This window comes from Lytechinus pictus, chromosome 16 (assembly GCF_037042905.1).
Source record: "Lytechinus pictus isolate F3 Inbred chromosome 16, Lp3.0, whole genome shotgun sequence".
In the NCBI taxonomy this organism is placed as follows: domain Eukaryota; kingdom Metazoa; phylum Echinodermata; class Echinoidea; order Temnopleuroida; family Toxopneustidae; genus Lytechinus; species Lytechinus pictus.
In genome coordinates this window covers 2,753,017-2,780,635 of record NC_087260.1, presented here as the reverse complement: position 1 = coordinate 2,780,635, position 27,619 = coordinate 2,753,017, and the positions used below count along the sequence as shown (strand labels likewise).

The 27,619-nt window shown below is 36.0% G+C and overlaps 1 protein-coding gene across 2 annotated transcripts in view; it reads left to right on the top strand.

The window, feature by feature from the left end:
- The first annotated feature begins 2,309 nt into the window (after positions 1-2,309).
- Positions 2,310-27,619, top strand: part of LOC129279006 (filamin-A-like) — a 44,537-nt gene continuing 19,227 nt past the window's right edge. For both annotated transcript variants that reach the window (XM_064111007.1, XM_064111006.1), the window contains exons 1-5: positions 2,310-3,104; positions 7,744-8,340; positions 14,739-15,016; positions 23,221-23,379; positions 26,260-26,401. In XM_064111007.1, coding sequence (XP_063967077.1) covers positions 7,824-8,340; positions 14,739-15,016; positions 23,221-23,379; positions 26,260-26,401 — 1,096 coding nt within the window. In that variant the 5' untranslated portion in view covers positions 2,310-3,104; positions 7,744-7,823. The remainder of the gene's footprint in view (positions 3,105-7,743; positions 8,341-14,738; positions 15,017-23,220; positions 23,380-26,259; positions 26,402-27,619) is intronic.

Sequence of the window (27,619 nt, the reverse complement as noted above, 5' to 3'; positions counted from 1 at the left end):
TATTATTATCATCTTTCTTTTGTTTATCATCTTCTTCTCGACCTCCTCTTTCTTTTTTTTCTTCTTCTTATTTTCCTTCTTCTCTTTCTTCTCTCCTCCTTCTTCTTCTTCCTCTTCTTCTATTATTAACATCATTATTATTATTATTCAGCCCAAGTTTCTTCTTCTTCTTCTGATAAAGTACAGTCCACCGACTGGTGTATCGTCGTATTATATTTGGCAGGTCTGGTGTGGAGTATGTACAGTGCCCATTTAAAATATTCTAAAAAGTTACTAAGTGCAGCTAGAAAACCATGCTCCTCTCTTAGCGAAACAGGATGCTCTATACCTCTTGTTTGAAGAGGCTAACAGAGGTGACATTGGGTAGTTTCTTTGTAGAACTCACAAAACTGCTAAATCTAAATATAACATTCTTAATTTCATCTATCTCAGTCACCTTGACCTTTGCATAAGACACGCAATTGGCGGAGTCAAAGATGCACCTTAAGAAGTATGATATTAAGTTTTCTTAATATGAACCTCCTAAGTTACCTCTGCATAGGGGCAGTTCCACGGTTACGGAGTGACATTCACAAACAACTTTTTTGCATTCAAACAAAGATATCACCCATATTTGAATAGCTATTTTCAAAGAAATGGTACCTGACAGTAGTTGCTGAAACCCACTTTTCAAAATAATAACATTTGTTATTTTGATCCACTGAATTAAAGAGATTTAAACATTCATAAACATGGTTACGGAGTGACGCAAAATGGAAATGCATATTTGAGGAGAAAATATATTGCTCAAACTCTGAATTTTCAATTGCTATCATAATTCAGATTTATTGATTGGATTCTATGTTGTTCTAGCTTTATTATGCTGCATTACATTAAAAAATTTGTGTATTATTTCATTAATTACGTTTTAAAACGTAAACCCATACCCGGTTACGGAGTGACATCAGAAATATCCACTCACGCGCAACGTAAAATGAACTTATATTTTACAATTTTTGTTTTATATGATGTAAAATGATGACCTTCAGATTATCCAAAAGAAAGCAACAGTTTTCTGTTAAATTGAAATTAAGTAAAAACAATATATGTAGTCCCATGTATAGAATTTCTTGTATGGTTTGGATTCTCCTATAAGGAGATGCGTAAGAAAAAAAAATTGTGGCTATTTATGTTCCCCTTTTGCATTTATGCAATTCCATATGAGTTTTGATAGAAAAATTTGATCCAGATTTGAAATAGAGCCAATATAAATTTTTGGAAAATGTCCACTTTTGCTTGGAACTGCCCATATGTAAACCAAATATGCAAAAAGGTACAGTTTATCTAAGTATAAAGTATTTATAATGAACCTATCTTACAATTTAAATACATAAAAATTCAATTTCGTAATAGAGTTTCGTGGAAAAGGTAAAATACACAAGTTTCATTTTTTGTGTAAATGTAAAGATATTTTCCTTTTTATTTATAATACTGACAAAAACAAGTTAATTTAATTTGGATATAATTCATCTCTCAAAACATGTCAGATAGCACATCAGATTATTGTATTCTCTTTTAGTTAAGATGAATTTTTGGTCAAGGAATGTAAAATATTTGTCAAGAAGGAAGAAACTTCCAAAATATTATTCTTCTGGAGTACATATATAAAAATATATTACTTCTCGCTTCCTTAGTATAAAGAAAGCAATATATCAAATCACAACAGTCAGCTGATTAGTGAAGATTTCTCCATAAATCAGTAAAGTATTTCTCCCAAATACAGTTCTCGTTATTTGTTTAACAAACACTCATAAAAGAATATGGCCTGTGTTAGTTGAGGGAAAGAGAATCATAGCTTCTATCTATTTCGTATTGATTGTCACAGAAATAGTGACCTTATTCCGCTCACTTCCCCAAAACACAGATACTCTTGATGGAGTGATATGATTGGGCTTTATGCCCAGATTGCTATCCCAAATCCAACATCTTTTTTAATTCAAAGATATGTGATTTTGTATAAAAATGTAAAACATGTGCAATTATACTGCAGAACATGTCTAAATAAGCTATTTTAAAGTTTATTTAAAGTATAAAAACATAATTTTGGACCCAGTATGCAAAACATGTACAATTACACTGCAATACATGTCAAATAAATCAATTCAAATTGAATTGAAATATGTATAAAAACACACTTTTTGAAACAAAAGTCATATTCACAATTTCAAAAATGCAAAGTACAAGTTATGTTGCCTATAAAACAATTTTTAAATTGAATTTGAAATGTAAAAGCATAATTTTTGACCCGTGCAGCTGCCAAAGTCACCATTACAGACTACAAAACTACACTTCTAGAGAACCAGAAAAATGAGTGCTTGGCAATATTTGAGAGAACGAGCCAAGCCAGGTACTTTAGGCAATGGGCTGGGTCTTGTTAATTTGGTCGATCATCCATTACCATTATCTTCCAAAGCAAAAGGAATTCTTTTTGGTTAAACTCCTCACAAAAAAAGAGTAAGAAGCCGAAATCTTTTCAGCCATCCTTCCTATTGTTGATGCAATGACATACCTCAATTCTATGCATGACTAGAGCTCAGTTGAGAATTGCATGAGAAAGGGAAAAAAGGAGGTATTTGGCATAGCACAACCTGTTCCGCAACTATGGGTATTGAATGCGGGGGTCAGGTTGGAAGAAAAGAAATGTTTTTCTCGGGCACACAAGAGTTCTACCAGTAAGAACGGGAAACTCATGCACAAGGGAAGCTTCTATGGTTTACCTTCATGGGCCGTCAACTACTTCAATATTTACCACACTGAAAGAGTCTCGTTCAGGATATATTAATCTACCTAGGAGGGCTTGGAAGTCTATGGAGCAGCAGAGTTTGAAAACTTTTTAGTATTGTTTCTAAACTTTGGTGAACTTGGAGATTCAGAAACAATTGAATTCGTACACATGAGCAGAACTTGCAAATTGGAGTTGCAGTCTGGAGACTATAATTTTTTGCGTACTTGTGGAACTAAGTTTTTACATCTTGAAAGAGAGGACTTATATAATGAGAAGGGGAATGGAATAAACGACATAATAAGGATGAGGTAAACGCTTAGATAATATCCACAAGATACAGGTATGTATTATACAGTATGTGTAAACGTTGCCACACAAAAGTTCTTGGCTCTCTGAAAAATGTGTTTATGGTTGCTGACATAGCGACAATTATTATGTGCTAACTGGATTCCATGTATATGTCAATGCTCCACAGATACCCAGGAAAGGAAAAATAAAGTTTACATTCTCAGGGGCTTAGTAAACAAACTTATTTTCTGCTAATCTTATTGTCAATATCAATTAAAATCAAAGGCTCTGGATGTTTTATATATAATATGCATACATCCTACGTAAGGGCGAATTCTATGAATGGGTTTATTCCGTTATAATACACATTTAGACGTTAAGTCGAAGGAAGAGGGCGTTAAGGCGCATTTCGAACATTGAAAAAAGACAAAAAAATTGCCTTAAACACAGACGTAGAAATATATATATATTAATGACATTTATTCTTGAATATAAACTAAGAGCCACAGTCTACATATACTCACTCATTCAATGAACAAGGTTATGCATATCGTCAGCTTCCCGCAAGAAGGGACTCATCGACATTTTCTTAAAACAAGTGGAATGCCTCTGATGATGCATCATTGTATGCTGCCTCATCACATTCATCATTGTCATTGTGTCATCATCTTAATCTTAATCATCATTATCATTATAATACCAACAACAATATAAATAATAATGGTATTTCACATATATTCCATCAATGAAAAATGAATTATTACAAAATATTCATAAACCAGTTTGAGATGAAAATTGCCTTTTATGAAATAAAAAATGTTGTAAAACAATTAAAGTTGCAAATGCCAGAGTCTAAAAGTGTCTAAGAAGAAAAGAATTGCGCAAGTCTCATGCTCATTTTGAGGGGTAGGAGGGCATGGAGATTGCAATTTAGTAAAAGTAACCAATAAATCACCAGTATTTGTATGTTACATTCACTGTATGGTGTCCAGTCACAGTCACTCATTCAATGAACAAGGTTATGATATAACCTTGTTCTCAGTTATATCTCTATGTGTGGCAAAATAAGGATGGCAATGTTTGGCTTATTTTCTCTTTTTCTTTGTGACAAATGCATGATTTTTTTACACTGACAGTTTCCATTACACCTATTCGTCATACAACTTGGCCCTTAAATAAATTTGATTCTTTAAAATATTTTTTTCTTAATTCAAAATAGAGATAAAAAATGAAAATTTTCTTGCCATATTATTTTCCACCAATAGAGGGTGTACAAAAAAATATGCCCCAAATTCAAGTTTTTGAGTGCTCTAGTGAATACAAAAATTATTCCCAAGTTACAAATGAAAAATAAATTGCAACTGTATGGAAATTAGTAATTTTGGTCACAAAAGTGATATTTTAATCATTTTTTAAAGTGTGTGCTCTGTACAGCATTGGCATGCCATAGTCCAACCTGTAGATTCCCCACAGGCAGGGTGGTTGCAGTGAACAAGTGGTCACAGTGCAATATGAAAGAAAGTGTGTATGTTTAGGACCTTATTGATGAATGTGCCATTGAGAAATGTAAACATACAGTATCCTAACTAATTAACGCAGAGATGTCAAGGTTCTTTTGTGTCAATCTGTAATGCATGAATGAATAGAGGAGAGTCAGATAGGTTTTATCTGTAAATAACTCATATAAAGATGAGGATTAGAGTTTCCTGTGTAGGCTTACACAAATAAGGACGTTTTGTAGAAACTTGTCGGCCTGTAATGAATCAGTACCTGACTTTATCCATGGTTGAAATCACAGATTTAACCTGTGGTAATGCCTAATGCCTAAATCGCCAAATTGGATTCAAATCTCTCACTATATCAAATAAAAAAGTAGAGCTATTTAGGGAAGACATGAATGTCATAATCACAATAATGTCTTCCGAATGGTATGCTCTGTCCTTTTGTACATATTGGAGCATGGTGATTACTTATTACAAAAAACATATGAGTGTTCCTAATTTGTATTACACGTCCAAGTGTATTTAAGCCAGGTCATAGAGATTTTGAATGAAACATGTATTACAAAGATCTTTTACTTGGTCAATAATTTTCTTTCTGATGGACTTGTGCTTGGAGAAATCGGTAAAAAGACATTTTTTCAGCTAATGCAAATGCTATATTGAAGATCATTATTTAAAGTTAATGGGATATTATATTGTGACACATTACAACATTATGAGTACATGCTGTATTACGTTTGAATGACAATTACTGCATGTAGCACAACAGCTATAACGCGATGCAATTTGATTGCATTGATGTGCCAACCACTTAAGATAACACTACACAAGAGACAAATGAAAACATACTACCCACAGATAGAGAAAACTATTATTCAAAGATTGAAATATACATACAAGTTTAACGCCCATCCCAGCGACCTTCATACCTTGCTCTATTCCCACAATACAATGCAAATAGAGATATCTAGTCTGCAGCTCCAGACATTTCTTTATGAATAGGTCAAAGTATGTGTAGTCTACTGCTAAGAGACCTCTCCTTTTCAAAATGTATAATGATGATCATCATCATCATCCGTTGAAGTACAGTCCACCAGGTTGGTGTATCATCGTACTAGGATGACTTTTAAGGATTTTACCATTTTAGCTTTTAAAAAGGTATTTTACAAAGGATCATTTACAAGTTGAAGTAACATTATTCACATTGGTTAAGAGGGCCATATTTATGAAATACACTTATTTTCACAATTTAATCCCCAGTTCAACCTGAAGTATTATCAAATCGATTAAGCTTTGCACTTAGGTTCCGCCCTGAATGTAAGGCTTTGGCCCTGAACGCATAGTACTATGAACCCAGCACAAGCAATAAAAAGTTTTTGAAGTTCATACTCAAGTAGGTTAATCTGACAGATGTAGAACTATATTCATCTGTTAGTCAAGTCATAGCAGACCTCACCCTCTATTTATTTTACTATTTCTTCTCCTTTTTCTTGTCTGTATTTTTCTTCTACCTTTATTATTCCTTTTTGATGATTGTCTTTTCATTATTCCCATTCGGAGCTCGATGCAAAGATAGCTGTGCCTAATCTTTGAACAGTTATTCCTGTCTGGTTTCTGGGTGAATAATCTATGATGTCATGTGTTTTGTCACAGTATTCTAAAGAAGTCACATAAAAGATCAATCAGTTGTAATACCACACACGTTGATCCAGACTCTAATGATGGGTAATTAGAGGAGTTCAATACATATTCTGATGACTGTTTCCCTCCAGGGGAAATCTAATGGTAATTTAATTCCCCATTTTTTTTTATTCATCACTTTATTGGCAAATCTGCACATTAAAGGAGAATGAAACTCTTAGAGCAAGTTAGCTTTTGTGAAAGCAGAAAAATCAAAGAATAAGATCAACAAAAGTTTGAGTAAAATAGGACTAGCAATAGAAGAGTTATGAGCATTTGAATGTCAAGATCACTAATGCTATGGAGATCCTCCCATTGGCAATGCAACCAAGATCTATGATGTCACAGATGAACAACTCTCCCCTTTTGGACGCTGAAAATATACCCCAAAACATCTCTTATTGCTCATTCTAATCATATGACAAACGATTCATCAATGATATAATGTTGTGAAACCTCTCTACTTGTCCGCTCATAAAGAGAACACCTCACCTTGTGATAGACTCTATAAAAGTGAGAATATAAGTGAAATAAGTACTAAAGTAATGAGGGAGTTGTACGTGTGTGACATCACAGATCTTGGTCGCATTGCCAATGGGAGGATCTACATGGCATTAGTGATCTCAATATTCAAATGCTCATAACTTTCTTATTATTCATTCAATCTTCCTCAAACTTTCACCAATATGTTTCTTTGATTTTTCTGTTTGATATGGATTCAGCTGGTTTCAAGGGTTTCATTCTCCTTTAATTAAAAGTGATGATATAATACGCCCAGGGCACTTCCCTTTTGAGGAGAAAATCGACACTGACAATTAATTCAGCTAAACTAAGGACGTGTTCAATGTTGAATTTCAAATTTAAACAGCAACGTGAATCATGATTGAAAACTCAATTACAAAATACAGAACACAAACACGATCAGCGGTACACTGTTCAGTGTTGAAAATATAAAGCTGTTTATATGTTGATCGTTGTTAAATTTCCCGCTTTCGATCGTTAGGGCAGCTTTATTGCGCAGTTTGACCCATCACAAGAAAGGTCAATTTGCAATGGCACCTGCTTAATTGTCATGCTTGTGTATATAGGCTTCTACTGCGATAGCTAATTTAGAGACGATTCAAAACTCAATCATGTTCAATGTCGCATTCGCGATGCTGAAGGTCGTAAAATCTGAGGTGATCGCGTTTACAAACGCATCTTTTTTTTAATTCAAATTTTCCTCCTAATTGTGATTTGAAAGACGTTTACTTTTATGACCGGTAGTGGAGGACATTGAACACACCCTTTGTTTCTCATTATATCTGCATTTTGTAATCACGTGTTCAATCATGATTCATGTTGCCGTTTTAATTTTGAATCTGACATTGAACACAACCTAAGAATGATGATAGGTCTCGTTGTATATTTATGATGCAAACATATAATGCCAAGTCACAGATTGTTATCAGCACAATCATTTATGTCATATTGTGTTTTATCCCTAACTTCGATCCTTCAATTTTACAGACAGGGTTTCTTGAGACGAAACACTGCGACCAGATGGTAACAAGGATTTGAAAGGTCTAAAAACGTTAGTAGAACGCAATATGAATCACGTCAGGGAGGCGAGTAAACGCAACACATATACATACAACTCAACAGGTGGTGACGTGCTGTATGCCACGCCCGACGATGGATACCACACTAACTCCACCGTCGACGGGTACTACACTGTACCTCAGAAGAGGAACAGTAGTAGTAGCAGCAGTTACAGTAGCTCCAGTAGCAGTCGCTATGGAAACAAATACAGGACTCAACAAAGCCAGAAATCGCAGCAAAATCATGTATTAGGAAATTCTGTGTCGTACGACGATGGAGGGGGAGACGGAAGCAGTATACATAGCAACCATGGGAGTGTCCATAGCAACCATGGAAGTGTCCATAGCAACCATGGAAGTGTTCACAGCAACCATGGAAGTGTTCACAGCAACCACGGAAGTGTTCATAGCAACCCCAACAACTACCATCATAAAAGCAACCATGGCAACCATGTAAATAACAACTATGTAACCAAGGAAACCTCAAGAAGATATCAGACATGGAACGGGAGGCATCGCTCGGATGGTATTTACCCGATGACAATTTTTTCCAACTTTATTTCTTTTTACTAACACTACATCTTTCTCCAACTTACTGGTTACATTTAAATGGATTTATTCATGAGCACCCTCCGTTGCACCAAAATAAACTTGTATGACTGAACATTGTCTTTGAAACAAATTATTTTAAAAAATCATCAGGATTTCTTACTATCGACTTTTGTAATCGATTTTTCAACATTCCCAAATCATGAGGCTATTTACAAATTTTTCAAAGACAATAGTCAAACGAGTTCATTTGACTTCGTATGCTTTTTTGTGCGACGAAGGATACTCCAGAATAATTCTTGAGGTTGTATTTCTCTCATTCAGGAGAACATCCCATTCACCCAAAAGGGAGAATAGCCTTCACTGGTATCGGGAATACTAAGAAAATGATACTTTTAGTTCATTTTTGCCTTTTTCATTCACTAACATAATTTCTCCTTAAACATTTTTTCATCTGTTGGGAATTGTGTATACACATTCCTGAAGAATGACATTTATTTATTCAAATTATCATTAACTTCTTTTAAACAGTTCAACTTATATCTTCCCTAAAATACATGATTTGCTGTGTGTTTGGTGTGAATTGGGTATACTAACATATACATGTATATGTATAGCTCCCTCAGATTATTTTATTGTCATGTAGTATTTGATGTGAATTAGGAATACCAGATGACAATTATTAGATGACAATTTTTCACTCTTGAAAATAATTTTACTTGTTTACTAATATTTCATCTTTCTCCCTCTAACCTTTTTTTTTGGTGTATTGCTGGAATAATGGGAAATGTGCCAGTTATGTAGCTTGTAGATTATTAATGTTTTGCCTCTTATTTTTCACTAATATGTATGATTTCTTCCGCTTTTTTGTTCTAGTGAGAATGGTGTATAAATCTACCCACAAACTTTTTTATTTAAATTTTCGTTTTATTTCATTTAACAGTATATCTTCCTGAGATAATTTTCTATGGTGTAACACGGGAATACTAATCAAATGACAATATTTTATCTGTGATAACAAGTTTACTTTTCATTTCTTTTGTTTTATTATTATAGCATCTTTCCTTCTCTTATTAAATGTCTTTTGTTGCTTATTGGGAATAATAAAAATTACAGCCTAGTTTATTTAAATTTGTCCCTTTTCTCCCTCAGTATTTGCTTTGGTGGGAATTATATACTATAGGCATATATTTACCTTGAAAAAGAAAAATACATATTCAAAGTACTATTATTTTCTTCAATGATATTGCCTAATGGGGAGTTGCAAGAAATTTTAATGAAATGCAAATCTTTTTAGGCTGTCTTGCAATTAATTACAAATTGGTAATTGATTCCCGATCTGCTTCCCACGACTAGGCATCAGCTAATTGCAACATTAATTTTCATGATTGATTGGAAACATTTTTTTGAAACATTCCCTTTGATATTTCTTCATTGAATAATTTTGTTTGTGTGAACTTAAATACCAGTTTGATGGAATTTGATGAAATTAACATTTTGAATTATATAAAAATGTTTTGTTTTCTCCATCACATAACAATTTGATATGTAACCTTAGTTTGTATTTTCTTTCTTACTAACATTTGTATCCACCTTCATATTATGTTATTTTGGTGTGATTTGGAATACTAAGCCAATAATAATAGTCTTAAACTTGATTTTATTTCTTTCTTCACTAATACATTATTTTTCTCTCCTGACATTGATATTCTGGAAGACTAATGTCATTAATTACTGTCCATTTTAATGTCTTTTTTTTAGAATTCAGGTTTGGAGAAAACTCTAACTCCCGAATCCTGATTATCATAAAACTTGTGATGCTATTTCTGCACAACTGTTCTTGCCTAAAGTGACAATCCAACAATAATCACAGATTTAATTCAAAATAGTAAATTTCTTAACTTTGCAAAAACAAAGTTACATAATATTGCAATCAATGGTAAAATTAATGATAACACTGCTAAGCAGCCAAGCAGAATCACAGTTTCCATGGAATCAACGATTGATAAGTTACCATTAGTTGTAACTTATACTCTGCCACAAATCTATCTCCAAGAAATCATAGTAAAATTAGGTAGTCATTCATTTAAAGGACGGAAAACCTCACGAAATATATATTTTTTTTTAAAATCTTTTTCCCCTCCACAGGGATTTTATTGGCAATCAAAAATCAATAGGTACAGAGCACAATGAATAATACAATCACTGATATAAACAATGAACTGACAAGTATAACGAAATAATTTTACATGTTGAAGTCAAACAGTAAAAAGATTTTTCAACCGAAACCATCTTTTGTCAAATCTGCGTTGTTTGAAATTAAGTTGGGCAATGTATTTCTCATTTTGATAATAATTGATTATTGAGGATTTAATGATACTGAAAAGAGGAATTGTATTGTTTATTTTACAATCATATACAGTTTTTCTTACTATAATAAAAATACAATTAAGTGCACAATTGTTTTTTCCAATAAATCCGAATATTTTATTTTCATCTGAAAAGTGTAGAGTCTCACTGGTTTTGGTCCTAATCCAAACCTCTAACTCTTTCCAAATGTGATTAACATGCCTGCACTCCGAGTATAGATGCAAAACCGTTTCGATTTCTTTCCGGCAGAAGGTGCATTTGTTTACTGAAACTAATTTCAATTTGAAAAGCAAATCATTTGTAAATAATATACGTTGCACAACCTTATATTGAAACCAACGCAATGTTACATCAATGGTACACTGAAAACCCAATGAGCAATAGGATTCCCACCTTTTATCGTTCAGATCAAATATGCACTTCCATTTAAGAAAGCTTTTGTTTTCTGTTTTTCGTCGTTTCAATAGAATGGAATGATAACACTGCTAAGCAGCCAAGCAGAATCACAGTTTCCATGGAATCAACGATTGATAAGTTACCATTAGTTGTAACTTATACTCTGCCACAAATCTATCTCCAAGAAATCATAGTAAAATTAGGTAGTCATTCATTTAAAGGACGGAAAACCTCACGAAATATAGGCCTATCTTTATATTACATAGGTTATGCAGATTCAAATCAGTGATAGGTCAACACGCCATCACGTGACCACAGCTGCGAGGATCGCATTTGTTATATTCTAGGTTGTGACGTCACCTCGGTGAATATAACTGCGTTGTATTGTAAATTGCGGCGTTATTCACTAAGGTGAAGTCACTCGCTGCTTACAAGTTGCGTAATCAGGTAGTTTATTTGATGTACGCGCTAGTGTTAACACGTCGATTGCATGAAGAACGCGCTTGATTTTTTTCCAAAAAATTTCTATTATGACGTAGATGGATCAGAGCTGCAGCAAGAATTTTGGGTTGATCAGAGAGCCAGATGATGAATGGAATCACTGATGGCGACTCCACAAAGACTATATAATATAACAGATATTGCCTGGTCTATCTTTTTAATAAATAACATTTCAACTCCCCTCCGAAGCTATATTTTTCCCTGGGGAGAATATTTTCCCTCAGCGCTGCGTGCTTCTGGCAAAATATAATCCGTAGGGGTGAGGAAATGTTATATTCAAACTCTAGGTCGGCAATATCTGTATAATATTCAATTGACTAACATACATTTTAGCACATACTGTACATAATAAGACTTTTCGTTATTAATTTGGTTGTTTTATTTTTGCTGATAACAACATGCCTTTACGGCCAATCAAAATCAAGGTTTCATTGGAAAATTTTCCAATGCAGAACGCTGTTTGACATTCAACATTTATGCAACTCGACTGTATACAAAAGATTCCTTTTAAGCCTTGAAAAAACGGCAAGGTTTCAGTTTGAAGCTAAAAAGAAAATCAGCCTGAGCAGTAATAAATTACTAAAATTCATCTTCCCAACACTAAAAAAGCACATTAATCAAAGATGTTTTTGTTCACAAAGGCCAAAGTTACCGTAATGTAAAATTAAAACCGGAGACTGAACTCCAAAACTGAATTTTGCCCAAGGCTTTCCTAAATTAAACTTCTACCGATACAATACCTTGGTCGTTATCAGGATCGACAATGCATTGACCTTCAAAATAAAAATATTTTTCTGCAATCAAGCAAAAGAAAATGACAAGTGGAGGAATTTTGGAGTGTTTTGTTGGGAAAGGAGTGGTTTGTGTGTTGGATCATAAAGGAAGTTAAAGGAAAAGTTCACCCTGGCAAAAAAGATTGATGTAAAATAACAGAGAAATAAAAAAAGATATTTAAAGTTTGAGGAAAATCCATCAAATAACAAAAATGATTAGAATCTTAAATATTGGATTTGTGACGTCATTTGTGAGCAGCTTTTCTACATATATCGCATATTAAAACTCAATGGAATTTCGTTTTCCCAGAAATTTGAAAATGTTTTTTTAATGCACCTTCAGTATATTAGTAGACAAATCATTGTACACCTGCTCCTGTAAGAAATAAAAAATAAAAAGTCATCACGAACCATTAAAATTTTGAAATTCATGCGTTATATATTAGATTACATATGGGAAAGCTGCTTGTATATGACGTCAAAAATCAGAAACTTTAAATTCTAATATTTTCTTAAATCCTTAAATGATTTTCCTCAAATTTTCACCAACACTTTTTTCCTGCTATTTTTACAAAAAAAGTTTTCGTCAGGGTGAACTTCCCCTTTGAAGCGAGACAAAAGGTTTGATGGTTAGACATGCCTGCAGGCGTGACACAGTTTGGTCATACCTCTTCTTTCCCTATATATGCAGTGAACTGTGGAGTGGTAATAGTTTTACTCGAATCTGTTATTATTAAAGGAGAATGAAACTCTTGGAGCAAGTTAGCTTTTGTGAAAGCAGAAAAATCAAAGAATAAGATCAACAAAAGTTTGAGTAAAATAGGACTAGCAATAGAAGAGTTATGAGCATTTGAATGTCGAGATCAGTAATGCTATGGCAATGCGACCAAGATCTATGATGTCACAGATGAACAACTCTCCCCTTTTGGACGCTGAAAATATACCCCAAAACATCTCTTTTTGCTCATTTTAATCATATGTCAAACGATTCATCAATGATATAATGTTGTGAAACCTCTGTACTTGTCCTCTCATAAAGAGAACACCTCACCTTGTGATAGACTCTATAAAAGTGAGAATATAAGTGAAATAAGTACTAAAGTAATGAGGGAGTTGTACGTGTGTGACATCACAGATCTTGGTTGCATTGCCAATGGGAGGATCTACATGGCATTAGTGATCTCAATATTCAAATGCTCATAACTTATAATTCATTCAATCTTCCTCAAACTTTCAACAATATGTTTCTTTGATTTTTCTCTTTGATATGGATTCAACTGGTTTCAAGGGTTTCATTCTCCTTTAATGATAATAATAGTTCCACTTATACAGAACAGCTATTTTATATAATGCACTTTGTATCATAATACTTCCCAAGCTTTTCCTAAGCTCTTATATACAGGCGCTTAACAAGTAACCATTCATCTCACCTGGGTTGAGTGCAGCCACTTGAGGTGGATGAAATTTTGTGCTGAATGAAATTAAGGCCCGAAGTTGGATTTTAATATATAGTATTTCAACTGCTGACAGGGAAAAGCTACATACAAAACAATGCCATGAATGAAAATAAAACCCAAATAAACTTGGGCTAATGAATAAGTTTAAAAAGATGCATAAATACATATATGTGACAGGGAGAATGGATAATAAATAAGAATAATATATCTTTGTTTATCTTTGGTGTATGGCTTCTTATTTGGTGTTGATATAACCACGAAGCAATTAACTATGGATGATATGTTTTGCTATGAGTATCATGATTTTTTTATATTTAACAATATACTCTATTAAAACTTTTTAGTCTATTTGTTCATGCATTGACTATTAATTCATCTTGTACATTTGCCCTTTTCCAACTTTATTCTTGTGAAGTCATATATTAGTCATATTTTATTCAGGATATGTCTATAATTATAATTCACCAAGAAAGGTTTACCATTGGAAATTCGTTTTTGTGACCCGACAGATCTCAGGGAAGTATTTCATCAACATCTGTCATCAGACAAGCTGTCAGATCTCACAACGTTGATTGGCTGACAAGCAATGTTTCTATAGAAACTGTCAGATAAAACAAACTTTGTCGCATAAATCATTCAACAAGTTCTTTCATGAAATGCTCCTTTGATGCCCATACTGGTGTTACCCTACTTTAACAAGAAACTCAAGTGAACTTACAACTATCCACTGGCCCAGAAATCTTTGGGGATTACCATGATTACATGATTTGCTGCACGCTTTACTCACTTCATTTCTCTTGATTGCTTTTACTAATACGTCCATGTTGCTTGCACTTTCAAGGTGTTTTGATGCATTTATATATCTATAAATCTTTCAGGAATTGAAGCAGGCCGTGCATTGAGCGTCGAGCCCACATTGACAGCCACTGAGCTCAGCCAGCCAGCAGTGGACGAACTAAACGTGATGGCATATGCCGCTGGGTTCCACAGGGCCAAGCCCGTCTCGGAAACCTTCCAGACCAGTTTTGGAGCCGAGACATACGCTTCGAAAAAAACGACAGATTGGGGATTGTGTGCTAAGATTGACTTGAGCAGATGCACTGGTTTAGATACTAACCCTACCGGAGATGCACACAATGCTAAAACAGATGTACCGGTATGTACAGCATCTCTATTATGCCTCGCCAAATGAAGCAGGTATTGAGGAATTGGTGTACGGTCGGGCAGTCGGTCCGTTGCAAATTTTGAGGGTCGAACTTCTTCCTCAGTTTTTAACCAATTCTCATGAAATTTGGAACGTATATTTGTCTTTGAAGTAAAGATGCGCAAGACACATTTTTTGTGTGTGTCAGAAATCTTGTCGCCTTGGTAACTACATTACTATATGGCAAAGAATTAGGCAAAAATCTTGCGGTTCAAACCATTTTATTAGTTTTCAGTCAATTTCTCATGAAATTTGGCTCAAACATTGGTTTGTAAGGCATATTTTTGCATGTGCCGGAAATCCTAGCCAAGGCGTGTTTTCCTTCAGCAAGAAATTTGTCCACACTGTGCTGCACTCAACCCAGGTGAGGTAAATGGGTACCGGCAGGAAGTAATTCCTCAAAAAGCTGTGCACACCAGAATCGGAAGACTAGCTTTGCCGGAGTAATATAGGAGCGCCTTGAGCACCTAGCAAGGTGGATATGTGCGCTATACAAATCCTATATTATTATTATTATTAAATCGTGTTGACATGGTAATAGCATATTATAACAGTTAATGTATAAACATCATGTGGACTGTTATACTCCTTTATTTTATGACCTATGCTCATGAAATTCGGCATACACATACATGTATGTCTTGAGCTACAGAGATGCAGGAAATATTTTTGTTTGCATTTGCCAGAAAATCTTGTGGACGAAACTACCTCCCCAGATTTTAGCCAGTGCTCGTGATTAGGTTTTCATGGGCATCCATATCTTAGTGTGGTATTTCTTGTATGGTTTGTGATTATTATTGAATTCGATTGAAAATGGTTGATTTAAGGAAAGAAAAAAAAGGAGAGAATGGGCCATTCTTTAAGCTATGTCACTGAGAGAAGAAAGCAATAGTCTCTTCAAATGGCTGCTATTTTTCATTTTGTCTGTTTGCCTCAAGCTAAAATAGAACGTTTCTCTGCCCCTTTAAGCATGAATGACCAATCAATATGGTATCAAATATTGTTCAATTCTGTAAGAGTAAATATGTGATTTTGATGGAGAGGAATTGCTAGAACATGGTTGATTAATCACGCATCAAAATAACAGGTTCAGTGCAAACATACAGAGATGTGCTAAGTCAACACTTAGGTGCAGTGGAATTTAACTTTATTGAAAACAATTCACAAATCACTGGTTGAGTCTAAGACCCCTGTTACATCTGAAAGTTTCCTACCCGAGACCCGACCGAGTCCACTTGCAACCTTGACTGGATTATTGGTGGATTAGCTTAGCGAACGGACCGAGTCCGAAATGTGGTCTGTTTACATCACAGCGTTCATTCCCTCACCTATCGTTACGGTTTCGTGCGGTTTCCGATTGCTGACACTCTCGATCTAGGCTCTGAATAATTTGCGCGCACTAATTGAAGTTGTTTACATTTCGTTACACTCGTCGGCTGCTAGCTCGCCATTTGGTTACGATCGGATAGCGTACGTTGGTTGTTATTTCTAGATATTTAAAACCCCGAAAAGTACAGACCCTCGAATACATTATGAAGAATATTAATGTGTATTCCCTGATTCGGGAAAGTCGTAAGCAATTTCTTCGGGAAAGGGCAATCAGAGTGAGAAGGTTTGAGGTTCAGGCGTCGGCAGAAAATAGAAATGACAGGGTGGGACATGTGCCGATCATTTCCAGAGAGTCGAAACGACTCTTTACCTTTACCCGAGATTCTGGAAGAATGCTGATGATCCTAGCAGTCGTTGAAGATATGATCGACTTGAAAAGGATACGTTTAAAATGCTTCCTTCTTTCCACTCAAATCAAAGACTTTATCAATCACAATTCATATGTCGCATGCCGCAAAACATTCGAAGAACGACGGGGCTGGGGAGGGGATAGCGCGCGCTATGACGTAATTTGACAGCTGGCGAACGGACCGAGATAGGTTCGAAAGCTTGTGTGCGTTTACATCTACGAATCGGTGGACTGGGGCCGGCCCGATACCCACTCGAGACTACCTCTGGATGTGGTCTCGGGTAGGTTCGCTAAAAGGTGGCCCGAGGTAGGTTTGGGATGTTTACATCGGATTTCTTTCCGACCCGAGGTAGGCCCCGGGCCGGCCCGAGGTAGGGAATCTCTCAGATGTAATAGGGGTCTAAATTTATAGGCAAAAGGTATTAAGCACTTAGAGTATGTCAGCCTTTATCTAACAGGTTCTTTTAAAATTATGTTTTTTTGTATGTAGAATAAAGCTATTGAGTTAATTTGCTATTCAACAAACAGTCAACATTTTAAGTTTTATTAGGCTATCTACATGTAGCTTTATAGTTTAAACAAATGCATACACATTGAAGGGAGTGTGTGGCTAGTCTTCATAATATCATACAGGCAGAGCTGCCAACCTTGTGCAAGCAAAAAAAGGAATCATTATGGCCAAAAAAAGGAATTTCCAACAAAAAAAAGGAATGTGTTAAAACGAACCTTAAAAAAACATGCGACAAACATCCAATGCAAAAAGTATGTATGCAGTGACCAATTAAAAAAAAGTTAATCTCTAGGCCTAGTCTGGGCTAAGTAACGGAGCGTTACAAATTGGACCCTTATTTTAATTAAGTCAGTAGCAGGGCTTGAATTAAGAATTGAGAGGGGCAAGGCCATTTTCAAATGGGCACTTTCAGCTTGGGGCAACCGGCAAAGTGGCCTTGGATGCCCCAAAATTTCAAGGGGTATCAAGGCCATTCTAAAGGACATGAAGGCCACTTTTATTCTAGTCAAATGGGCACCTAGGCAAATTTTTCTAAAAATGACAAGTAGGCCTTTCATTTTGTAGTGCAACCTACTCCGGCACTTATCAAAGTGAAGATCTGTCGAGAAAAAATTCTTTCAGGGGCACCAAAATCAGTTCTGGTGAACATTTTTAGGGCCCCATTTTTCTGGGGCTTCCTTTCCACTTCTAAAATAATTAATTGTTTTATGTTGAGTTTCCTGACAAAACTACCAAATTGTAGACTAAGAGAAATATATAAAAAAAGTTGACATCAATTCAGACTTCTCTTCCCAAGTAACATTGTTTTTGCCAAACAGTACCCTTTAAAATTAAAGTGTCATAAAATGGAAGTGTACATGTAACATTCATAAATCAATCTAATCTAAAATTCAAATAGATCTATAGATAAGAAGTTGAAATCATTCCACAAAAGTCCCATCGTAAATCACTTCACGATGTGCACAGCTCAGCCTCAATCACACTGCACGGCAGTTTATAATCACTCGCGTCGCGTTCTGGTTCGTAATCACTCGCGTTTTGAATTTTTGGCGATTTTTTTTATTTCGGTGCGATTTTTTTTAAACGGTGTCTTCAATGGGACAGACATGCAGGGAAATTTGAGTTTCGTTTTAAGCCGGCAATTAAGTGCCTTAAAATAAAATGTACTCGACTACTGTTCTAAGTACCAAGAATAGATAACAAGCTTGATCCGCCCCAGACAGCTGGCAGCAGTCTGTTTCGAGGAGTTTTTTTCAAACATTTTTTTTATTTTTTTATTTCTCTGTATTTGGTGAGTGGAGCCAACGGAGTTCAGCGGAACAACCAACATAATAATTAATAGACACAAAGACCGAAGCTTTTGGTCAATATCAACGAACGTAGAGGGCAGCAACACACAAGCGTGTTGCTCTAAGGAAGGTCAACTCCGCTCGAATTTTGTGACCACTCTAAAAAATAAAAAAAAACTTATATCACACACACACACAATTATTTGTATAAAGGAACAATTTTGTTGGTCCCTCGGACTTCTTTGTAACCAGAGTGCACTTTACTCCCCCTCCTACTTCTCTTTCTTCTCAGTCTTCTTTTTATTCCCATTATTATGTCATCTTATTCTTCTCCCTGTTCTTCTACTTCTCAATTTCTTCCCTTTCTCCTTTTTGTTCATCTCCCTTCTCACTTCTTCCTTTTCTCTTCTCAGTCTTCCCCTTATTTTATTTTCTCTTTCTCTTCTTCTACATCCTCCCCTCAATTTTCTCTTTTTAGTTTCATTTTTACCCCCTTATGTCCTCCATCTTCGTTTTTTCTTCTTCTACTTCTCCTCCTCCTTCCTTCTTGCTTTTCTTCTTCAGCACTTTTTTCCTCCCTGATTTTTACGTTAGTGTAGAATAATTCACAAAGAAAGGGAGAAGCAAATAAATAGTGATATTATGAAATTGTAGCACCTCACTATGCTTTATAAAGAATACCACAGACTTCAGGAAAATCCTCCAAAGGCAAAGCTAAATCGAGAGTAGCCTTTCCTCCTTTTTCTTCTTTATTCCTTTTCTCCTTTCTTTCTCCTTTTTTCCTTGCTTCTTTCTTTCTGTCTGTCTTTTTTTTCTTTCTCTTTTCTCCCTCTTTCCCTTCCTTTCTCCCCCCCTCTCTCTTTTTTTAGGGGGAGCCCCCCCCCGCTTCCGCCGCCTATGGCTCTAAGATTTAAGATGTGGAATGTGAATATGTTAAAACAGTAGTCAAAATTTGCTTGTTATCTTAAAACAGTGGTCGAGAACGATTTATTTAAGGCACTTACCAGCTTAAAATAAAACGAAACTCGAATTTCAATATTATTTTATTTTTCCAGTACGTTTGTCCCATTGAAGACACCGTTAGAAAAAAAATCGCACAGAAAAAAAAAAAAATCGCCAAAAATCAAAAAACGCGTGTGATTACCAACCCGACGCGAGTGATTACGAACGCGAGTGAATATAATAAGCCCACTGCACGCACACTCAATCATCCCCAGCAGTGACGGCACTATAGAGCAGACATCTAGGCCGCCAGAACCGGGGAAGAAATCTTCCCATTCCTGCTAAACTGAATGCTAAAGTGCCGACTTTTTTAATGAATTCCAAAGGCAGTAGGACATCTCTCTAGTATAAATCATGTGAAACTATCAATAAATGTTGAATATCACCCAGAATTATTACTTCAAGGGACAATGAAGAGCTTTCCAGGTCTGTTCAAAGCCGAATTCATCGTATTTGTTTGATACGATTACGAGTTGATGAAAATTAACCAGACAGTACCGTTATCCGAAGGGAATTGATATTAATCAATTCAAGAAAATAGCCTCAAAATTTCATTTCTTTATCACAACAATTAATTTTAAAGTATATGAAAAATATCTTTTGATGATTCAATCTTTAATATATATGATGAGTATTTTTGTAAAATTTTGCAAATGGAATTATAATATCCCTCAAACCTCCAAATCCCCCTCCATTACAAATGGACTCTTCTCTTACTACATTTGGGAATTACCCTACCCAATTCATCGTACTCCTCGCTCTGCGCTGCAAGAACAAACGTTGGCTCGATCACCTGAAGAGTGTTGGCCCGTGCGTAAAGACAACGTATTAGCAGTAACGTTAGATCTAAATTCTGAAATCTGATTTTCGGATCGTTTTTTTGTACATAAAACATCACTTTATAGGAAAGAAATTACATGCAAATTTAAGATAAAATATATAAAATTCAGAAATATCGTACCTTAGACCGCAGTTACTGTTATTTCCTTTCAAATGATGATCAAAACATAATCATCCTCGATCCTTTCGTTTGTCATCGTAAGTTGCCATCTTGGATGACGTCATCATCCTTACAGACGTATTTACCAGTTGCTATACATCGCGATTCGTACCATGCATGCCGCTCGCATATTCAACTAACGTATATGTACGTGCACGCTATCAAATTATTAAAGTGCGTTGGAAAACCGGCCGGCGGGCGACTTTGCACGCGCAAATACCAGGCTCATCTCGGGCTCAACCACTGAACTAGAAATACGTATTTCTAGTTCAGTGGGCTCAACACGCACTCCACATACATACAATTATGTACTGTACACACATTATCAAAATTGTCAAAAAACGTAATTTGAAAAGAAAAACCATAATGCCGTAATTTGAATGAAAAAACGTAATGATTACGGCAAAAACGTAATGGTTGGCAGCTCTGTACAGGCCTCTTATACCTCAGCAGTGTGATAAAACACGCAGAATTGTGGAAAATGAAAGATAATTCTGACCTTGACCCAAAAACATTTTATTCAAATTTTCATAGTTTGTTAAATTAGTGCATGAGTCTGTAGGCCTATATATTTTTTTTGCATCACAGTGTTTACCCTGTTTATGTATTTTATTGTGACTTGTATCATAACAAGTGGAATGCCTCTGGCCGTCTCACCTGCATCACGCGATTCAATATAGCAGCAGTGCTGATTTTGAAAACTACTATAACTCGCACAAGATGTTCAGTGATACTTGGTTACTCTTATTTCCACGTTTTATGAACTAGACCAATACACTTATAGAGATATGATGGCAATTCAACAAATACCCCCAACGTGGCCAAAGTTCTTTGACCTTACATGACCTTTGACCTTGATCATGTGACCTGAAACTCGCACAGGATGTTCAGTGATACTTGATTACTATTATGTCCAAGTTTTATGAACTAGACCAACACACTTTCAAATTTATGGCTGTAATTCAACAAATACCCCAATTTGACCAAAGTTCATTGACCCTAAATGACCTTTGACCTTGATCATGTGACCTGAAACTTGCACAGGATGTTCAGTAATACTTGATTACTATTATGTCCAAGTTTCATGAATCAGATCCATAAACTTTCAAAGTTATGATGGTAATTCAACAAATACCCCAATTCGGCCAAAGTTCATTGACCCTAAATGACCTTTGACCTTGGTCATGTGACGTGAAACTCATGCAGGATGTTCAGTGATACTTGATCAACCTTATGTATAAGTTTCATGAACTAGGTCCATATATTTTCTAAGTTATGATGACATTTCAAAAACTTAACCTTAGGTTAAGATTTTGATGTTGATTCCCCCAACATGGTCTAAGTTCATTGACCCTAAATGACCTTTGACCTTGGTCATGTGACATGAAACTCAGGCAGGATGTTCAGTAATACTTGATTAACCTTATGGCCAAGTTTCATGAACTAGGTCCATATACTTTCTAAGTTATGCTGTCATTTCAAAAACTTAACCTCAGGTTAAGATTTGGTGTTGACGCCGCCGCCGCCGTCGCCGCCGCCGTCGCCGCCGTCGGAAAAGCGGCGCCTATAGTCTCACTCTGCTATGCAGGTGAGACAAAAATAGTCTGCTGTCAGAATGTAAAACATTGCTCAGCTCCCAAAGATATATGTGCAATGATCAGTGGTGTATTACTCATAGTACAAGGGAGGAGGCATGTTAGACACATAGATCAATAAAGACATGTGATATAAAATAGTACAAAGGTTGGCAAAAAGAATATTACCTGAACAGTTTTGGACCCCAAAGAAGCAGAGCTTTCAAGATATATAAAACATTGTAGCAAAAAATATTGATGATAAAACAAACTTACAAATATATTAACAGTTGATATTTGTTGCTTATCTGATACAAAATGTGAGTTAATGACTTCATTAGCTCTTTCTAACTTACTCGCATACAGCCTACATGTATGTTGTGAATATCATCCGTTTGGTATAAAAATTGCTTTACAAAAAGCTGTATCTTTGCCATGTTCCATCGATTACTGTTTCAATTGAACTTTATATTTTTAGCTGAATTTATATTGTTGGGTAGATGTCGTCATTCAATAAGAAGTCTTTAGCCAAACCCTGTATTAATGATTTCAGGAATAAGGGAGGAACAGAAAATGGGCCAAGTTCTTTTGAATTTTCAGAAAACAACCCCCTTTATGTTTTTCCTCCAAAGGGGAAAATCATCTCCTAAAAAATAACAGGCAAGACAGAAATGTTCAAGCTGCTAGCCATTTATCATTGAATTAGCTCTGTATAAAGCTGAACAAAGAGAAGACATTCCACACCCTTTTTTATCCTGAAAAGAACATTGCACATAGGTGCTCTCTTGTCAGTGAGCCCCCCCCCCCCTGACCCACTTTTGAAATGAGAACCCTTGCCTCTTTTGGGTTGCGGGATTTGGGATTATGTTAAGGCAACCAAATAATTTTTTGTGAACCCATCCCACTTTATTTTTCTGTGGAGGGGGTTAGGAGATATTTTAACAATGAACCCATATTCCCTCACTTTTATGAAATCATGGGTACACACCTGCTATTCTGTGTTTTTTCCAATTGATTGGTTTAAATTTTATTTGATTCACAGGTGACCATACATGTGAGAGTATTAGATCAGCAAGTCTCCATAGAAGACATCTCGGCTCAGATAGAGGCACCTGGCAGCCCGGTCCCCATCAGTCTAAAAGCTCTGAGTACTGAACTGGTTGAAGTACAGTTCACCCCGCTTGATGGAGGCATGCACAAGGTAAGATTCCTCCCCCACACCCCTCTCTCCTGGGAGCTCCATTCCCTTAAAAAAACCTCCAAGCTCTCCATACAGAACTGCTAGAGGTACAATTTATTTCTCCCTGGACAGGGGCATGCACAAGGTAGGGGCACTTCACCCCCTCCCCTTCCCCAACCCTCTTCTGGTGGATTAATTCCCATAAAGAATTCAAGCTCTCTATACAGAACTGCTAGAGGTGCAATTTCTTTCCCCTTGACAGGGGCATGCACAAGGTAGGGGCACTTCACCCCCTCCCCTTCCCCAACCCTCATCTGGTGGATTAATTCCCATAAAGAATTCAAGCTCTCTATACAGAACTGCTAGAGGTGCAATTTCTTTCACCTTGACAGGGGCATGCACAAGGTTGGGGCACTTCACCCCCTCCCCTTCCCCAACCCTCTTCTGGTGGATTAATTCCAATAAAGAATTCAAGCTCTCTATACAGAACTGCTAGAGGTGCAATTTCTTTCCCCTTGACAGGAGCATGCACAAGGTAGGGGCACTTCACTCCCTTTCCGGTCCCCACAGCTCTCTTCTGGTGGCCCAATTCCATTTAGCCTCAAAGCTTTGAGTACTGAGCTAGTAGTGGTACCGTTCACCCCTTTGATGGTGGAAAACCAAAGATGAGGTCTCTAACGTATCCCTCCCTTATGGTAGCAACATTCTGTATACCCTTAAAGCTCTTATTGACAAGTTTTCACTCAGCGAAAGTACAGGGCTTTCAGCAATGCGGGCGTATGGCAAGCCCTTTGCACATTTATTCCTCTTTCTTGAAATCATTAAATAAAATACATTGATATCAGGTATTCTTGATCTCTTGATCAATATCAAGAATGTAATTCTTAATATCATAAGTTCAATTCAAATTTCAAAAGGGGAGCAATATATCGTTGGCGGTCTTCCCATTTCAGAGAAAATCGACTTCAAAGTTTACTATGATTTTCACACTTAGTTCCCCAGCCTTACAACGTATTCATTGCTAGAAAAATACATGGTTGGAAAGACCAAGACAATTGCTTGACAATGGTATCCTTATTTTTACACAAAAGCAAGGATCAGAGAAAATATTGCAAAAGAGCTACATGCTTGTAATTTCGTTTTGAGCGGTTTAGATTTCCCCCGTACAAAAACGCCATGCAACAACCCTGACCGCGATTTCAATGTGCGCGGTCAGTCAAAACATCGCTTTTCACATGCAAAGTCAATGCAGTGCAGATGGCTGATACAACAGTTTGGCTGACCGTGCACATTGAAATCGCGGTCAGTCAAAACGTCATATCGCTCTGTTACAGTACACGTTTCCAATGGGATTTGCACATTTTATTAAAATAATATATGGCATCGCCATGAAAATCCTCTCGTATCTCAGAAAATAAAATAAATTGCTGCCTAGAAATTTAGTTATGAATAGAGTAGGACTTGTACTTTATTTTTCTGCAAAAATCTCAAAATCGATTTTTTTTTTTGGACCAAAATTGACTGATACGACGGTTCGAATGACCGCTGACGATATATCAGTCCAAACGTGTTCTTTCCGAATTCCGTAAGATTATTGCATGTACCCCTCCAACCACACCCCTAGACCACACTGACCCCATTCAACCTCCTACCATCCCAACCACCAACCAAACCAACCTCCTTTGCTCCACCCTATTTGTTCCTCAAACCCAAGTTACCCAACCCTACATAGGTTATACTCCTAACACCATTCCAGACGGGTCACTCCATAGATGCAGGCATATATACACAGTATCACATCTATTTACTCTCTGTTCCCTTCCTCCAATCTTTTGTGTCTGTGCCCCTACCCTAGTTTAAACATTTAGGCCTAAAACAAACAAACTAGACCGGGGGCCTGTAACATAAAGGTTAGTTATCATCGTAGAACATCTTTTTACAATTGATTGCATTGACTACAATGTATGATCAATTGTAAAAATCAAGTGTACCATTAATTACTAACCTCTGTGTTACAGGACACTGGCAGGCTAATTAATTTATCAAAGATTAATTAGCAAAACTTAGCTCCATAAGATCAATGGGTGGGTCGTGTGGTCTAGTGGTAAGTGTATTGGACTCGTAAATGTAAGGTTGTAAGTTCGAATCCCCGCTCTGTCATTATCTCCTCTTTGATAAAGAGACCAGAGAGTAATTTCTGTCATATCGATAAGATCAGTCACTATGCCTGATTAACTTAAGATGTAAAATGTTTCCTGTTTAATTGGTTATAATATTAGCTTGGTGTTATACCTGTAAAATGCTGTCCTACTGTGTTCCTATGGGAGTTGCCATAACAGAATTCAATTTCCCTTACTTTCCTCCAAAACTTTTTCCTTTCTGTACATACATGTAAATCTGATTTCGCAACAAAGTAAGTCAGTGTACTTAAGTATGTAGGGCCATTGTTTTCCTGGTCTTTCTGTAAAAAGATCATAAACCACAAGATTTTAACCTTGCCCCCCTTTTTTTTTTACTGGTTTGTTAGTGTTGTGTATGACTGGTACTTGCTGGGCAAGATTTCAATATCAAATTCATGCGATATTGAAAAATATACTTAATATTTGATAATGGTTTAATGATATGTTGATATATCGCAGTAACATGATATGACCAATATATTGTCGATTATGAAAAATTACGATTTATTGACCAAAATGCCGTTCTATATTGCTTTAAACCAACTCAAAACTTTTGAAGTTGTACAAGCACCAGCGGAAGCCTTTCCTTTCCCCTTCCCTGCTATCAAGTGATTGCAGCTCATGAAAAAAGTAAAAATTTTCGAAGTCACATTTAACTCTCTGTGAAACATCTTCCTGCTATCTCAAAAACTTAAAAAATCAAGCTCCTTTTCTTCATCAGGTTTCAGTAAGATGTCGAGGGGAGATGGTGAGAGGGAGCCCTATTAAAGTCAACGTACAGAAAGACATGTCATCTTACCCAAAGAATGTCAAAGTTGGAGGAAACGCAAGCGCTTTCATCGGAGAAGAACTTCAGTTCCAAGGTACTGATTTTTCCTGAATTAGATCTAGTAATGAAATTGCTCGAATATTTTGAATAGAAGTATTCTTTGTTTACATATAGGCCTATGTATGTCGTATCATTGCTGCAATATTGAGTAACCATAACTTGTAAAAATAGAAAATTTTGGGAACTTCATGGTTCCATGATATTTGCTCCGGCAACAATTGCTCTGATGGAAAATCCTAACGTTAAGAAAAACATAAAATCTAACCTCCAAAAACCCCCCCTAATCCTTCTCTGTACATTATTATGAAGCAAATTCAGACTCTATTACAATGCTAACTCCAACGCTATGCCCTCCGGGATAGTAAGACCGAAGCTAATGTCGTAGGAGCATATGTCACCCATTTAGCACAAGAACAAGTCACCAGTTGTGCACAAAGTACAGCTGTAATGATGTGTGACTTGCAGTCAACTTTACATATCACACCCAGGCAGGTATCTACTTCATGATGTTCTGGGGCAACATGTAGATAATTTTATTGTCGTAGTAAATTAAGTGAGCGACATGGTGTTGGATTCAAACTCTCAAGTCTCCAGTTAAAAGGAAACTTCCATAACCATTAATCACAATGCTCTTATATACCATAATCAGATAACGAGATACTTATTCTGTAAAATTCAAAAATAGGAAAAATTGGCCTCGACCAAAAGGACAAACAAAACTGTTCTTGTGCATCAGTGGCTAAGTACATAATTGTAGAGAGATGCAAGCTCATTGATTGCAGGGCCAAAGAAAGCATCGCAAGGGTTCAAGGTCAACAATATTTACTTTGAAAAGTAACCATTTCATGGACTGCAAGGATAAATGAAACTATTTTCTATACACAATTGGCAAATTAGAAAACAAAGAAGTGTGAATATTTTGATTCGAGAAGTGCATTTTCAAGGACACCATTACAATGTTTCATGGCTATAGATGTTTACATAATAAAGATATAAACTATTCATTGGACAACAAGATGAACAAATTACATATAAATGTCACGACGTAATAAACAACCATTCTTGTTAATTGCTTAGCCCATGGGTTTTTAATATCACAATGCAGTATAAGTTGATGAATCAATGTTTACCATAAAATATCAATTTTCACACCTTTTCTCCTAAGTTGACCCATATTTCTTTTCAATATAATTCTTGTTCTCCTTCATATCACTTAAAAAATGCAATTTTTGTTGAATTATCATTGTTTCAT